Genomic DNA, 18,810 nt, shown 5'->3' on the forward strand with positions numbered 1-18,810 from the left:
ATATTGTGAACAAACGCTAAATAAATCAGGCAACAACACATTGCTTTTAGTTTTTTATATTTATTATAATAATAATAATTATTATTATTATTATCATTAATAATATCAATAATAATAATAATAATAATAATAATAATAATAATAATAATAATAATAATAATAATAATAACAATAATAACAATAACAATAATTATAACAACAACAACAATAATAATAATAATATAAATATTAATGATAATAATATTAATAATAATAATAATATAAATAATAATAACAATAACAATAATAATAATAATAATAATAATAATAATAATAATAATAATAATAATATAAATAATAATGATAATAATATTAATAATAATAACAATAATAATAATAATAATAATAATAATAATAATAATAACAATAACAATAATAATAATAACAACAATAATAATAATAATAATAATTATTATTATTATAATAACAATAACAATAATACTAATAAAGCTTTGCTGGATGTTGTTTTTATTACAAATATATATATATATATATATATATATATATATATATATATATATATATATATATATATATATATATATATATATATATATATATATATATATATATATATATATATATATATATATATATAAAATTTACAAATCAAAATGATCTTAACATCTAAACTACTTAAACAACACACTAAAAAACAGAAACCGTTATCGCCAGAAAATAAAAGGGGTAACTGTCCATCTTTGTGTGCGTGTGTGTGTGTGTGTGTGTGTGTGTGTGTGTATAACAGGTGTCATGCTCATTAACCATGAGCCCCTGGAAGCCCGACAGGTGGTCATACAGGTGTACTAGAGTTACAGGGTAACACACACACAGAGACACACAGAGACACACAGAGACACACACAGACACACACAGACAGACACACACAGACACACACAGACAGACACACACAGACACACACACACAGACACACACACACACACACACACACACACACACACACACACACACACACACACACACACACACACACACACACACACACACACACACACACACACACACACACACACACACACACACACACACACACGCGTTTGTTTTTGTGACACAGACAGAAAGACTGAGACGCGCGCACACACACAAAGAAAGAAACACACACACACACACTCACACACACAAGTATGTTTTTGTGACACACGTAGAAAGACCGACATACACACACAGAAATAAAAAGTTTGTAGTTGTGAAATACACAGAAAGACACACACAGATAGACAAACAGACTGATAGAAAGAGACAGACAGACACATACACACATGCATAGAGAGAAACACACACACACACAGGTTTGTTTTTGACCGACGCACAAACACGCATGCATATATATATACACACACAGGTTTGTTTTTGTATCATACACAGAAAGACCGATGCACAAACACGCACGCATATACACACAGGTTTGGTTTTGTGACATACACAGAAAGACCGACACGCACATGCACACACCAAGACCAACACACACAGAAACAAACACACACACACTGTATTGTGTGTAGTTTGGTCTTGTCTTGTGTAACCAGTATTGCTGCTCTACATCAAACACTCAGTGATGCTGTAGAATAGAGCAGATGTTTGATGTATTTAACTAGTCATGCTCCTTCAGCACAAGTCAACAAACAGAAAAGACTCTGACATTCCCACAGAACATCAATAAAACACAGTGTTCAATGAGCTCTGTGTTTGATTAGTAAACACTGGATGGGCTGGTCAGGTCAGGTCACTTGCTCTCTATTGTACACAACCTTGACAAAAGTCTTGTCGTTGATCTCAGTTGTAAGAGCAACAAATAATAACTTGACTTCTGGTTGATCCGTTGGAAAAGTGTCAGATGGTGGATTTCTCCCATTTCCTCCGGGTGCTCTGGTTTCCCCCACAGTCCCAAGACATGTGGTACAGGTGAATTGGGTAGGCTAAATTTTCCGTAGTGTATGAGTGTGTGTGTGTGAATGGGTTGCGGCTGGAATGGCATCCGCTGCATAAAAACTTGCTGGATAAGTTGACGGTTCATTGCGCTGTGGGGACCCCCGATTAATAAAGGCAAGAAAATTAATGATTGACAAGAATGAAAGACAAGAAAATGAATAAATGAATGTTAAGTAAAGCAATGCAAATAATGCATATATCGTCAAATATGTTGTTCCATTTAAAATGCTGCTATGTTAAAAAAATAATACATACATATATATATATATATATATATATATATATATATATATATATATATATATATATATATATACATTTTATTATATACACACACACACACACACATATATATATACATACAGATATATATACATATATATATATATATATAAATATATATATATATATATATATATATATATACATATATACACATACATATATATATATATATATATATATATATATATATATATATATATATATATATATATATATATATATATATATATATGTATATATATAAATCATATATCAGGCTTTAACAAGACAAATATGTCTTAACAAAATCCTGTTATCACAAGAAAATACCTTTTATTTATATATATATATATATATATATATATATATATATATATATATATATATATATATATATATATATATATATATATATATATATACATATATATATATATATATATATATATATATATATATATATATATATATATATATATATATATATATAGACATATATATACATACATACATATATATATATATATATATATATATATATATATATATATATATATATATATATATATATATGTGTGTGTGTGTGTGTGTGTGTGTGTGTGTGTGTGTGTGTGTGTGTGTGTGTGTGTGTGTATTATATATATATATATATATATATAAAATATATATATATATATATATATATATATATATATATATATATATATATATATATATATATATATATATATATATATATATATATATATATATAAATTTACATTTAGCAGACGCTTTTATCTAAAGCGACTTACAAATGAGGACAAGGATAACATTATTAAGTGGAATAAATAGGCTAGCCTGTGTGTGGCAGCATTGTGTCACCATGAATGAGTCGGCCTATCTGGTTTGAGAGTATTAAAAAACAAGCCTTTATTCCTTTTTGTTTTTTGGTGATTTTATTTTTTGTTATTCAAAATAAAAAAATGAAAATCAAATTTTTTAATTTTGGTTTTTCGTTTTTCACCATTAAAAAGAAAAACGAGCCGTTTTTTGATTTTCGTTTCAAAGTTCAAAGACCAAAATCTAAAAACGGCCCGTTTTTCATTTTACAATATCCGTTTCTAAAATGAAAATCCAATGCCCAAACATACACTGACCTTTCCCCCATCAACACTGACACAGAGTAGCAGTGTTTTAAAATTAAATGGCCTCTTCAGCGTTTTCAAAATGCTCAGTTTTCAGGGATCGAAAACTCCGGCGTAATGTGGACGAATGGTGTAACCATAGTCAAGTTGTGCGTTTAAAAAATAAACCGTATTAGTGTACTTGGGGCCTAATATACACACCACTTTGAGGTTCGCCTCCTGGAGTTTCCGCGCTCTGTCCTCCAGTCGTTTGGCGATGATGGCGAGTTCAGCGTTTTTCTTCCTCAGCCTCTTCACCTTCTCCTCCGTCTCTGGAGAACTGCTCTTTCTCTGAACCAAACAAACACACATGACGGAAAACATCACAATCTAACACACTGGAAATGACCATACACTGTTTGTTGATGCTCATGTATGACGAATGTGCATTCACCATATGAGCTGACTAGACATATGCAGATATATCTTAAAGTTAGCTTAAAATAATTTCATTTAATTAAACATTTAGGACTTTTAATGCAATTTTAAACATTGACAAAGAAATTAGCATCACCTCAGATAAAACATGTTTTACTGATTTCATTGTATTGACTTTAGTTAAACTGACTGATGTTAGATAGAGTCTGTACAGAGTTATTGAACAAAAGGTCTATAAATAATAACTGAATGTTCAACGTCATGGGCCAGATTCTCACTATTGAATTGCTTAACTAAAGTTTACTACTGAGACTTAGGGTGCTTTCACACCTGCCTTATTTAGTTGGATTGAATCGCACTAGAGTTCGTTTCCCCTTTTGGTGCGGTTCGTTTGGGCAGGTGAGAATGCAGCAATCGTACTCGAGTGCGCACCAAAAGCGGACCAAATAACCGTACCAAGACCACCTCTTAAAGCAGGTCTCGGTACGCTTATTTGGTCCATTTTTGGTGTGCACTTGAGTACGATTGCTGTATTTCAAACGAACCCTGGAGCGGTTTGTTTGTGGTGAGAATATGATCCGTACTAAAACAGGTCCAAAAAAAGTACTGCGCCTTTTGGACTAATCCAGCTGCCGTAGGCTGATGCACTGTGCATTATGGGATATGGAGGAAAATATTTGTTGACAACACTTTACCAACAGAGAGAGAGAGAGGGGAAAACATTACCTGATGGATCGTTGGTAATATTTCCGCAAGATGACCATATCACAGTTTAGCTAAATTAATTCACGCCTCCTCCTGAAGTGACGAGTGATGCATTAAACACTGTTTTCCAGCCGCAGCCGCGCTTCATTTTCATAATGTATAGTTTGTCTAAAGCAGGGATACAATCAGCAGCGCAGTCGTCCCTCCAGAGTAAAAGGTTTTGTTTACCTGCGGGAGTTCACTGGCATTTTCCCGCACGTGAATTCTGACCAATCAATGAGCAGTTTAGGAAATATGTTCAACAACATCTGGCCAATGAGAGATGTGGATTTTGTCAGATGACTGCATTTTGGTTCGTTTCAACTGGTTCGGACCAAAGCCAGCAGTGTGGTGTGAAAGCGACCCAAAGACGGCAGAAGATGCAACAATGCATCATTCATTACCCTTGGTCTGGACCAAATAAAGCGAACTACAGATGTGAACGCACCCTTAATTGTAAAGTCTTGACATATTGTACTATATCATCCTTTTGCAACTGAATTTGTTTAAAACATCTATTTATTCTGAAGGTGTATACACAATAAAGCAATACACTAACTCTTTTTGGGTCAATATTGTGATAATAATACCATATTTAATAATAAAAGCTTCAGGAATTATATTGCAACAAGAAATTTTCATATCGGTTGATGCAAAGGCACAGTATCTAACATTAAAATAAAGGGTGATATTATGCTTTATCTCCAGGGCTTGACATTAAGACCTGCCAACCTGCCAAATGCGGGTAGATTTCAGAGGTGGTGGGTAAGAGAGACACTCCCACTAGCCACTTTGGCTGGTGGAAAATAATTTTCCTGGATAATATTTCTTAAAAGCAGGGTTCGACAATATAAAGATGGTCCAGTAAGCATACAGAGGCGATCTTAGAATTGAGGAACAACACGAAAATAAATGCATTCGCGCGATCAATAGAAAGCAGATAAATACTGAATGAGAGGATGATCACTTGTGCTAACAGCCGAGGTGATGCGTGACTGTTTAAAACGCGTGCGCGCTCCCGTTTCCTTGCGTGAAGCAACTGTGTCTAGAAACACAACTGATGTGATCGGTTCTCTTTCAAATAGACTAGACCAGGGATCACCAAACTTGTTCCTGGAGGGCCGGTGTCCTGCAGATTTTAGCTCCAACACTAATCAAACACACCTGAACAAGCTAATCAAGGTCATACTAGGTATGCTTGAAACACCCAGGCAGGTGTGTTGAGGCAAGTTGGAGCTAAACCCTGAAGGGACACCAGCCCTCCTGGACCGAGACAATCAAGTAATTTTAGCATGTCAAAGTCATGTTTATGTGTATTAAATAAATTTTCCCAACAATAAAATTGTAGGTAGGGAAAATGGCGAGTGGCTGGTAATGTTGGAAAACTACTAGCCACAGTGGCTGGTGATCAAAAAAGTTAATGTCAAGCCCTGTTTATCACCCAGAGTTCATATGCACACTCATATTAGTGCCCTTTTTGGGTCACAAGCTGTTAAACATCAATGATAATCCTGATATCCATCCTGCTGTGCACAAACATTTAAAGGAAATGAATGTGGCATTGTGTTTTCATAATCAGTGAAAGCCAAAATTAAAGTCCTCATGAAAACGAATATTAAAACAGTGGGCGTGGCTTGTTTGTTTCCTACTGTGAGCTGGTTGAATGTAACACAGTAGGCGTTTTATTCAGAAAAATGGAGAAAAGGGTTTAGGAAGAGTAATTACAGGCTAACAGACTCCTCCTCCTCCTCACCAAGTTCAAGTTCAAGTCCAAGTTGCTTTATTGGCATGACATTAAGTACAGTATTGCCAAAGCACTTCAAATATGAAACCATTAAAACCATTAAAAATTAATAGTAATACAGATAAGATATAATGACACACACACAAAAAAAACAAAAAAAACAATACATTTGATAAATATAATAATAATAATAATAAAAAATTAAAATTATTTAAATAAGATACATGAGTTTACATTAACCATTTCTCATGGTGTGTGTATGTTGCAGCTAGTCTAAATGTCAATCCGTCCTCTCCGAGTATATGGTAAAGTTTTTCCGAGTCATTTAAATTAAAAAATGAACTGATTAATGTTTCAAATTGGGGGGAAAATATTTCTCTAGTCGTGGTGTATTTGGGGCAAAACAGAAGGAAGTGTGTCTCATCCTCTATTTGGTTTGTGTCACACTGTTTACATATTCTCTTTTCCTTAGGAGTCCAGGATTTTTTATGTCTGCCTTTTTCTATTTCTAGGTCATGATCACAGAGGCGATATTTAGAAAGAATGTGCTTTTCTTTTAATTGTTTTAATGATAAATAATGTGCCAACTGTGTGGTTCTATTTAGGGCCGAATAACATTTAGGTTTAGTCTGGAGGTTGAATTGAGTTTTTAGTTTTATATATCATATTTTATATCATTTCTGTTTGATGTCAGGCAATTGTTCAACACAAATACAGCAATATGAGATAACAAAATCTCTAACTATATAGTTAGTTTTGATTTCATGTGTACTATAAAACTCCAGTCATACAAGAGCAAGATCTTGTAATGTATGCTGAAGACGCTCACCAGTACGCGGTTCTCTTCTCTCAGAGCGGCGCAGGATTTCTCCATCTCCTCCAGCGCTCGCAGCAGCTCCGAGTTCTGCCGCACCAGATAGCCATAATCCCGGCCGTTCTGCACAACACACAAACACAACACACATTAGCCACGCACCATCCAATGGTGTGAATTAAACTCGAGTCAAAGAGAACGAAATCATCACATCCTGATAAACTGCTACTGAATATAAAAAAAATTTAGTTTCAAGAGTTCACACTTAGCTGATGATTGATTATGAAGCGTGCTTGGAATGTCGTCCCAGGAGAGAGGCCTGAGCTCAAAAGATCTTCGAGCCCGGGGCTCCCTCCTGTTTGCAAGGCGAGTGGGGAGTTTGAGCTCAGGTAGATTTGGAGACTTACCCTGCTGTAGTAGCTAATGAACAGATAGTGATCGCTCTTAAGAGATAACTACTTAATAGGAGCATGTCTATGGTGCTGATTTGGATTAGTCAATTAACTTAAGTTGCGCGTTTTTGGACGGTGAGAGGAAACCGGGGAACCCGGGGGAAACCCATGTGAGCACGGGGAGAATGTGCAAACTCCGCACAGAAATGTCGGCTGGCTTGGTAAGGACTAGAACCAGAGACATTCTTGCTGTGAGGCAACAGTGCTAACCACTGGGCCACCATGCCACGCATCTAGGAAAGGAGGAGTAGGGGTGGAAGGGGGGATTCGGCAAAATGAAGATTTCTGTGATATGGAACTCAGGGTATTTATAGTGGCTTAGGAATCGTCTGATTGGCGAATCATAAATCGCACAATGCGGGACCAGCCGTGATCAATCATAAGCACGTGATCCTCTCGAAATTAGTTTATAAATAAACTTTACTTCATGTGTTGGGATTTGCCATTGTGGCCTTGTTTTCTTCTCTAATAAATAGGGATGTAACGGTATTGTAAATACCGTCATACTGCAATAGCAATTTTTTACAATATTAACGTAGTCGCATGACTCGATAAAACTATAGGTCTCCTGAGAAAAGTTTGCTCAGGCGAATGAAGCGAATGAGAGATAGTGGAAACTACAATTCCCATCAGCCTAGGCGTGGCCATCATCCTTTGTGGTCTGTTGTTACTACAGATCCAGTAATGTGGAAATGGAGTGTGCTGCTAGTAGCGGGAATGAAAAAGAGCTGGAAATGATCGAACCTAAAGCTGGTTTTAAATCGGATGTGTGGAAGCATTTCGGTTTCTCTCTAAAAAGAGGGGGGGGGGTGTTGTTGTTGTTGTCGCCTACTGAAGGGCGGGACGGAGGGTGTGTCGCGTCGCGGGGGCACTTTTGATCATTTTGGAAGGGCACTTTATATCCAAGACTAAAAAGAGCATGTGCTCTTTGAAAATTGAAACTTTATTTTTTACATGGTTTAATAATTGTTTGTTATTAAAATTGAAAAATTGAAGTTCCTGTTTCAAAGCTTACAGATAGATGGCTAATTTGTATGTCATCGACACTTTTGGCACTTTTTTGGGGGTATTTTCATTAGTTTTGTTTTTCCTGTAAATGATTGAATAAATACCGTATCATGCCATTCATACCGAGGTATTACCGTACCGTGAAATTCTGATACCGTTACATCCCTACTAATAAATGAGTTGCATGTCAGAAGACGAAGATAAAACTTGCAGTTGCTTTTGGAGACGTAAGACGCTTTTTGGGAGCGCAGACACCTATACGAGATGTTCAATGTGTCACACACTAAAGGCTGGTTTATATTTCTGTGTGGAGAGATGGGCATGACCCACAGCACCTGCTTTGCGCGTAGTCGTGCATTTCTACTTCTGTTCTGTAAAAACAAATAAAAACAAATTAAATAAAATATAAAATTAAAAAAAAAAAAAAAAAACTAAATTAAATTAAACTAAATAAAATTAAATAAAAATAAAAATAAATTAAGGTTCATGGTTTTAAAAATCATGTTCAATAAATTATTAAGATCATTAGCTTTTAGTCCATTCAACATTGAGAATAGGCTGCATGGTGGCGCAGTGGGTAGCACGATCGCCTTACAGCAGGAAGGTCACTGGTTCGAGCCTCGGTTGGGTCAGTTGGCGTTTCAGTGTGGAGGTGCATGTTCTCCCCGTGTTGGGGTTTCCTCCTGGTGCTCCTGTTTCCCCCACAAATCCAAACACAAGCGCTATAGGAGAATTGGGTAAGCTAAATTGTCCATAGTGTACGTGTGTGTGTATGGATGTTTCCCAGTGATGGGTTGCAGCTGGAAAAGCATCCGCTGCATAAAACATACGCTGGATAGGTTGGTGGTTCATTCCTCTGTGGCAACCCTAGCTTAATAAAAGGACCAAGCCGAAAAGAAAATGAACGATATTTGTGCACAATCTATCTAATACAATTCAAGCTTAATGTCAAGAAAATGTAAATGCAATGCTAATTTAATTCTCAACACCATTAAGACCATGATTAATAAAATGTGCATCATTCAATTAGACAGATAATCAGGTCATTCAAAACACAAAAGAGAAGGAAAATGCTCATTAGCTGCATGTCATTCATTTTTACAGCGATCGCATACATTATTCCTCATTCATATCTCCTGGTCTGACATGCAGGAGTTTATTCTCACCATCATCATATTTCTAAATGTTTTCTGGTAAATTGATCTGTTGTGGAATAAGTGAATGCCTCCGCCAGTATTCCTTATCTCAACTGGATTCGTTCCGTGGTGAGTTAAATAACAAACTCAAAAATTATTTACCTGATGTTTTGGTTTGTATTTAAAATAATGATATATAAAAACTTGAGAATTTAACAACAACAACAACAACCATAATAATTGTTAATATTATTACTATAATAATTATTTTTAATGCATTGGTATTATTATTATTATTACTATTACTATTAATAATATTATTATCACTATTGTAACAATAATAACAAATGTAATTTAATAATTTTATTTAGAATTTCCATTACTACTGATTTCCCATTATTAATATACTTTTTAAATTATTATAACAGTCACAAATGTAACTTAATTTTTTATTCATTTTGTTTTAATTTTCAATTTTTAATAATAATTAAAAAGAAATTATTATAACAATAATAAGATATATAACTTATTTTTCCTATAAATTTTATTTTGATTTTAAGTTACTACTGATTTCCTATTAATTCATTTTAAGTATTCTAACAATAATATTAATCAATTAATATAAATTAATTGCATTTTGATTTCCCATCATTATTACTATTACTACTACTATGACTATGACTATGACAATGACTACGACAACATTACCGACTACATCAATGACTACGACAACAACTACAGCAATGTCAACGACGCTTACGACAGCGACTATGTTAACAAAACCTACTACAATAACAACAACTACGACAATGTCAACAGCTACATCAACAATTACGACAATGACTACGGCAACATCAATGATGACTACTAAAACAACAACAATGACTACAACAATAACTACAACAACGATAATGACTACGTTAATGACTAGGAAAACGACTACGACAACAAAAACTACTACGACAATGTTAACGACTACATCAACGATTATGACATTGACTACGGCAATGTCAACGATGACTACTACAACAACGAAAATGACAATGTCAACAACTACAACAATGACTATGACTACAACAATGATTACTACGACAACGACGACTACGACAATATCAACGACTACATCAACGATTATGACAAGGACTACGGCAATGTCAACGATGACTACTACAACAACGAAAATGACAATGTCAACAACTACAACAATGATTATGACTACATCAATGACTACAACAATGAATACTACGACAACGACGACTACGACAATGTCAACGACTACATCAACGATTATGACAAGGACTACGGCAATGTCAACGATGACCACTACAACAACGACAATGACAATGTCAACAACTACAACAATGACTATGACTACGTCAATGACTACAACAATGAATAGTACGACAACGACGACTTTGACAACGACAACCATCTCACTATTTGAAAGTTTATTAAATCTAAATGCTTTTTTGTTGTATTTTACTTTTTTAAAATTATTTTAAAAGCGTAACGACAACAAATGAAACTTTTTACAAATAATTATATTCATATTATTTTAATTTCCCATAACTGCTATTACCAATAATAATACAAAAAAACACAGTATTTGAGAGTTATTGTAAATTTAATTTATTGTCATTTTGGTACTATTCTACATGTGTTTTATTGTATTATGGTAATAATATTAATAATTTTAACAAGAACAACAACAATAACCTTTTTTTCTGTTAATTTTCGCAACTCTAATTTTACATTTCATGCTTCTAAAGATAAAAATAAAGAGTGTTTGTTGAAATCTCTTCTCTTGTCAGGGTGAATCTTTCTCAGTGTTTCTGCAATGACAAACACAGAGTGCAGCTGTGAGGGGATTCTGCCAGAGACTGTAAAAACCGTCTGCTGGATTTCCCATCATGCTCTCTAATCAGCGGAGATGCAAACTGAGATAATTGAAGACTGCGGTGCGTTCACACACACACACACACACACACACACACACACACACACACACACACGGACAGACGTATGCTGTTTGACTCTTATGCATGCACTCTCTCTTTATGGTTGACATTACACAATAAATCTAGATGCTTACATTTTCTGAACTCTATTCTGGATGTTAAAGGAGACCTATTACACCCCTTATACACAATGCAAAATGCGTGTCTGAGTGTGTGAGTGTGACGTTTCAGCTCTAAACACCACTCAGATAATGTTTTATAACTCTGAAACTGTCCCTTTTATGCTGCGCTCAAACCAGACGTGGAAGAAGCATCAATTGCGAGTGATTTACATGTTAAGTCAATGCAAAGCCGCGAACAGACATCCTGCAGCATGATACGCACGAATGAAGCAGCGCGAATGATGTTATTCACACGAATGAAGCAGCGCCAGTTGAGCATTTTGCATGATTGAATCACAAGAGTTGGAAAATGTGAACTTCAATCTGAACTATTCGCGTCACATGAACCAATTAGGAGCTTGCTCTTGTAGGGGCGTGATCGCCTGTTGTTGGTGTCCTGGGGGAAAATCTGTATGTCGACACCAGCTTATCAAACTGGGCTCAGCTCAGTCAGAAGCATCGCTGAAAGTTTTCCATCATCCAGGTACAGTATCTGGAGAACTGATGATCTCACAAAGCTGGTGCACCTCTGAAAGCATCTAATGGACTCAGACACGGCACCGAACAAATATACGCTGTTTTTCAGCCTTCATAAAGCACATGAACACAGCTATTTCCTTATTAAAATCCACACAAAGCCAGAGTCACTGGGCAGACAGAAGCCCCGCCCATGACACGAATGAATGTGAAGTGAATTTGACGTGCGAATGAAGTGAGTAAACTCAAAATGTTCACGCATCTGTTCGAGAATAGATTCATCTGAGCATACCCGCGCATGGTGTTAACACAGCATTAAGATTTTATCCTAATTGTGGCGTTTTGGTGACGGTCACTTTAAATTCAAATAAGATTGTGCTCTTTTCAAAAAAGGAGACACAGACTCTTCCATACCCCTCCACACTGCACGCCATCAATATGTAGCGTGCACTGCACTTTAACCAATCTATACTTAAAACAATACTGCCTACAACTATGTGTACACCCAGGGCCGGCGCGTCCATAGAGGCGACCTAGGCGACCACCTAGGGCGACAAAATAGAGAGGGCGTTGTCCGTGACACGTCCCTCGACACCCGCATTCTCAGTTATGTCTGTTATGATAACTGGTCATTTCCATTTTCACTTTCGGTTTGAGGGTGGCGTGATCGTCCCTTGCCTAGAGCGGCAGTTCAGCTTGCTCTGGCCCCGTGTACACCTATTAATTGTACATATCGCTGTCAACATTGCCAATTTTACACTGTCCTGTTTTTTTTTTTTTTTTGGGAGTATGCTGTTGTATGTTGTTGTATTTGCACTGTATTTTGCACTGTCTGGAGCCAACATCTAAGCTTTTCACTCTTCATAGCACACGTGCTGCTGATGATGCTGTGACAATAAAAGTGATTTGATTAACAAATGTTCTATGCTTTTCTCAAGTTAAACTGAAAACTAATTAAAAGTCAACTAGAAAACTAAAAGGTAAAACTTTTTAACAGTATGCTCAATAGAAATCTGCTTTATTATGGAGCCAGGACTAGCAGAATTTCGATAAATTGCATTTTCAGTTACTTCAATATTAGCTTCACCAGGGAGAGCAGGATATTGCCGCTTGGTTTACTTGCTTTAAGTAACTAATGACTTTTTTTACAGTGCCTGAAGTAAATGTAGGGTAATGTAGGGTTAAAGAGGTCAAAGGTGTCAGGACACTGGCTTGATCTTTCTCTTTATGTCTCTCTCTCCCTGCTTTTCATTCTTGCAGCATGCACTCAGCTGATCATTATTACTGATCAGTGCGCGCACACACACACACACACACACACACACACACACACACACACACACACACACACACACACACACACACACACACACACACACACACACACACACACACACACACACACACACACACACACGGCTTGCTGCACCTGTTACCGGTCTCCATTAATTTCCTTGCTATTTAAGCTCTCCTTTTCCCACTTTCTGGTCGCTAGTGTGTCCTGTCATTATTCAGGCTATCTCGCTACGTTATCTTGATTCCCGTCATTGTCCTGCATTACTTCATGTTCTGATTCTGTTTTTCTCTTCTGCCCAGTTTTGGCTCGGTTGCCTGTGTTTTTTCTGTTTCATTTTGGATTCTCCCCGGCCAGCCACCTACTTTCGCCTTTGCCTGTCCGACGCTGAACTTGACTTTCCTCCGTTATCCCATCTGCCTCCCGATCGATGCTCGCCTGCCTGACCTCTCTCACGCCCGCCGATTTGGACACTGTTGCCGTGTCACCTTTCGCTCTCGCCGAGCGATCTCATCATTTTCGTTTGAGTCACGAGCCTCGGCTTATCATTGTTTTAAAGAGTTAATAAAATCCTTTTGTGTTAACAGCATTTGCGTTTGGATCCGTCTCTCCGGGTGTGGCAAAAAGGGTGCATTTAGAAAATATGTGCAGAACAAAACAAAAGCAACAGACCAGATGAAAATAAAAATATTTATGCATCCTAATCAGGGTTATTATAGTTAAAAGTAAAAACTAGAAGCGTAAAAAGTTTTTCATCACTAAAATTATATTATATTTGAAAAATGAGTAGTTTTCCCTATTTTGTGCTTCATGTTTTTATTTTTCCCTCATTTATTTCTGGTTTTGAACTGCATAATAGGAGTTTGATCGTTCTTTTGACAACTTTTAGCCTTGAAAAGTGTGAAAAAGCGACTTGTATGAACATGTGTAATAGTTTGCAGTGCTATACTGTCTGTGGTGTTGTACATTACACTACAGAAACTTTGTAACGAACTGCAGCACATTTTCTGTTAGTCTACAGACTTACAAACTTATTTTGACAGGTTGTTCTGAAGATGACATTTAAAAAAGGGAAAAAAAATGCAAACACCTAAAACACAAACACATCAAGTTGTTATGTCTGTTATGATAACTGGTCATTTCCATTTTCACTTTCGGTTTGAGGGTGGCTTGATCGTCCTTTGCCTAGAGCGGCAGTTCAGCTTGCTCTGGCCCCGTGTACACCTATTAATTGTACATATCGCTGTCAACATTGCCAATTTTACACTGTCCTGTTTTTTTTTTTTTTTTTTGGGAGTATGCTGTTGTATGTTGTTGTATTTGCACTGTATTTTGCACTGTCTGGAGCCAGCATCTAAGCTTTTCACTCTTCATAGCACACGTGCTGCTGATGATGCTGTGACAATAAAAGTGATTTGATTAACAAATGTTCTATGCTTTTCTCAAGTTAAACTGAAAACTAATTAAAAGTCAACTAGAAAACTAAAAAGTTAAACTTTTTAACAGTGGGCTCAATAGAAATCTGCTTTATTATGGAGCCAGGACTAGCAGAATTTCGATAAATTGTATTTTCAGTTACTTTAATATTAGCTTCACCAGGGAGAGCAGGATATTGCCGCTTGGTTTACTTGCTTTAAGTAACTAATGACTTTTGTTACAGTGCCTGAAGTAAATGTAGGTTAATGTAGGTTAAAGAGGTCAAAGGTGTCAGGACACTGGCTTGATCTTTCTCTTTATTTCTCTCTCTCCTTGCTTTTCATTCTTGCAGCATGCACTCAGCTGATCATTATTACTGATCAGTGCGCACGCACACACACACACACACACACACACACACACACACACACACTCACACACACACACTCACACACACACACCACACACACACACCACACACACACACACACACACACACACACACACACACACACACACACACACACACACACACACACACACACACACACGCACACACGCACACACACGGCTTGCTGCACCTGTTACCGGTCTCCATTAATTTCCTTGCTATTTAAGCTCTCCTTTTCCCACTTTCTGGTCGCTAGTGTGTCCTGTCATTATTCAGGCTATCTCACTACGTTATCTTGATTCCTGTCATTGTCCTGCATTACTTCATGTTCTGATTCTGTTTTTCTCTTCTGCCCAGTTTTGGCTCGGTTGCCTGTGTTTTTTCTGTTTCATTTTGGATTCTCCCCGGCCAGCCACCTACTTTCGCCTTTGCCTGTCCGACGCTGAACTTGACTTTCCTCCGTTATCCCTCCCGATCGATGCTCGCCTGCCTGACCTCTCTCACGCCCGCCGATTTGGACACTGTTGCCGTGTCACCTTTCGCTCTCGCCAAGCGATCTCATCATTTTCATTTGAGTCACGAGCCTCGGCTTATCATTGTTTTAAAGAGTTAATAAAATCCTTTTGTGTTAACAGCATTTGCGTTTGGATCCGTCTCTCCGGGTGTGACAAAAGGGTGCATTTAGAAAATATGTGCAGAACAAAACAAAAGCAACAGACCAGATGAAAATAAAAATATTTATGCATCCTAATCAGGGTTATTGTAGTTAAAAGTAAAAACTAAAAGCGTAAAAAGTTTTTCATCACTAAAATTATATTATATTTGAAAAATGAGCAGTTTTCTCTATTTTGTGCTTCATGTTTTTATTTTTCCCTCATTTATTTCTGGTTTTGAACTGCATAATAGGAGTTTGATCGTTCTTTTGACAACTTTTAGCCTTGAAAAGTGTGAAAAAGCGACTTGTATGAACATGTGTAATAGTTTGCAGTGCTATACTGTCTGTGGTGTTGTACATTACACTACAGAAACTTTGTAATGAACTGCAGCACATTTTCTGTTAGTCTACAGACTTACAAACTTATTTTGACAGGTTGTTCTGAAGATAGCATTTAAAAAAGGGAAAAAAACACCCAAAACACAAACACATCAAGAGTGCCGTCTGAATTGTTCTTCTAAATTGAGCTTTTTCCTATGCTTATGTCTATTTTTTCATTTTAAATGTAATGAAAAGAACGGATTCATCACCATAAAGTACGACTACTCAATCCACACACACTCACAGTGTCAGAAAAAATGCGAAATTAAAAGACAAAGCATTTGAACTCTTCATTTATGACTGTATTGCACTATTCAGTGTGAGTTCAACTCTTGAACGACAGCATAGGGCAATACTCTGAAACACACACACACAGAAACATGAGGCGCAGGTGGAGACGCTGGCAGACAGGACAGACACACAGACCCCTGACCGCACGCTGATTCTCCACAAAAAAAACAACACAAAGACCCACATTTAACCAACTGAGCCGTTTCAGCCAAGAACTCCACAGGAAGTCAATTTATCAGACAGAGAGAGAGAGAAAAGAGTCAGTCTGAGCTCATAATCGTGGCTGTTTTGTAGGAGAACCAACTGACCTTGAACGGAAACGAATGGAAAATACACCTGAACATTATCGTCATGGCTCGTTGCATTTATGCACACTGTAAAATAAGATTTGTTGAGTTCATTAAAAAAAAACAACGTTAGAATTTGCATAATTACAAAATATTCAACGTTCAAAAGTCAACATGTTATATGGTTACATGTCAATGTGTTACAATAGTTGCATGTTTAATTTGTATGGGATCAAATTCCCGCCTAAAGCATCGCAGTCACGGATAGAAAAATAAAGGCGTAAATCCAAAAATTGACATTGAGCGTAAAATTCTAACGTGCAAAAGTGAAAACTAAGGCTAGGTTCACACTGCGAGGTTTAGTGCTCATTTAACGGAGGCCAGCTAGTAAGTGCTGTGCAGGTAAACCTCACTCCTCTCTCCTCTAAAGGTGCTCTATTGACAGACGTTAGAGGCCATGGTCTTTAGCCTCCTTGGTAGAGCAACCGACTCCCATACGGAAGATCGTTGGTTCGATACCAGCTTGGAGCAGGTTAGGTGGTGTTGGACTGGCGGGGTTACATTGGTGCCGTGATCCGGATGAGAGTGAGGTTTAGGGGAGTGAGTGTAACGGTGGCCAGCTAGTAAGTGCTCTGCAGGTAAACCTCGCTCCTCTGACCTCTAAAGTTGCTCTAGCGACAGATGCTAGAGGTCATGGTCTCTAGCCTCCTTGGTAGAGCAACCGACTCCCATGCGGAAGATTGCGATTCGATACCAGCTCGGAGCAGGTTGGGTGGCGTAGGACTGGCGGGGTTACATTGGTGCCGTGACCCGGATGAGAGTGAGGTTTAGGGGAGTGAGTGTAACGGAGGCCAGCTAGTAAGTGCTGTGCAGGTAAACCTCACTCCTCTGACCTCTAAAGGTGCTCTAGCGACAGATGCTAGAGGTCATGGTCTCTAGCCTCCTTTTGTAGAGCAACCGACTCCCATGCGGAAGATCGCCGGTTCGATAACAGCTCAGAGCGGGTAGGGTGGCGTACCATCGGCAGGGTTGCACTCAAATCTGATTTTTTTCTCAGATCAACTTTTTTTTGCATGGCTGTTCACACTGCTCTTATAAATGTGGCCAATATTAGATCCTGTTCCTAAACTGACCCGCAGGCTCAAAAGTACAGTTACGGACAGCATAAAATGTCTGATTATGCACACAATGTGTATACTATAGGAGTAAACACGCTGTCAAATCATGCTTATATGATTATTACCCTTTTCACAGACAACCGTGGTGTATTTCATGAACTGTGAAGGGTTGTTCTGCTAATGCTAATGTGTGTTCGGCACAGCTGGAAAAAATCCTAGAGGAAACATTACATTATTTCTTATACATTAAATTATTTCTGCAAAAATGTCACTAAAAGTCGCTTTGTTGAACTGTGGAGTAGAGCTGCACGATTCTGGATTAAATGAGAATCGTGATTTTTTTGCTTAAAATAAAGATGACGATTCTCTCACGATTCTGTTGATGTAAAATAAAGGTATGGTAAAAACAAACATATGGCACAACATCGATAATAATATCATGTGTAGGTCTACTGGTTTCTATAAATAATTCTATTCTACTTATAATAATTCTGATGTTGAATTATTATGTTTGAGATATATGCTCGCAATCTGTCATATTAGACAAATTTATTCACTGGTAAAATCAGACATTTGCCATTATCAGATTATATTCAACAATATATAGGCAAGAGTAGTTATATTGACATTGTAAACATTTATTTTCATGTACAACTGTGGGTTCACTATGAAAGAAAAAACATCAA

The 18,810-nt window shown here is 36.9% G+C and overlaps 1 protein-coding gene across 40 annotated transcripts in view; it reads right to left on the bottom strand.

Annotated features, from left to right (window-relative positions):
- The window catches only part of tspoap1 (TSPO associated protein 1), a 258,828-nt gene that overhangs the window by 133,890 nt on the left and 106,128 nt on the right, over positions 1 to 18,810 (bottom strand). For all 40 annotated transcript variants that reach the window (XM_073951847.1, XM_073951852.1, XM_073951845.1 and 37 more), the window contains 2 exons: positions 7,115 to 7,222; positions 3,582 to 3,710 (listed from right to left, as the gene is read on the bottom strand). In XM_073951847.1, coding sequence (XP_073807948.1) covers positions 3,582 to 3,710; positions 7,115 to 7,222 — 237 coding nt within the window. The remainder of the gene's footprint in view (positions 1 to 3,581; positions 3,711 to 7,114; positions 7,223 to 18,810) is intronic.

The sequence above is a fragment of the Danio rerio genome, chromosome 5, assembly GCF_049306965.1.
Source record: "Danio rerio strain Tuebingen ecotype United States chromosome 5, GRCz12tu, whole genome shotgun sequence".
Classification (NCBI taxonomy): domain Eukaryota; kingdom Metazoa; phylum Chordata; class Actinopteri; order Cypriniformes; family Danionidae; genus Danio; species Danio rerio.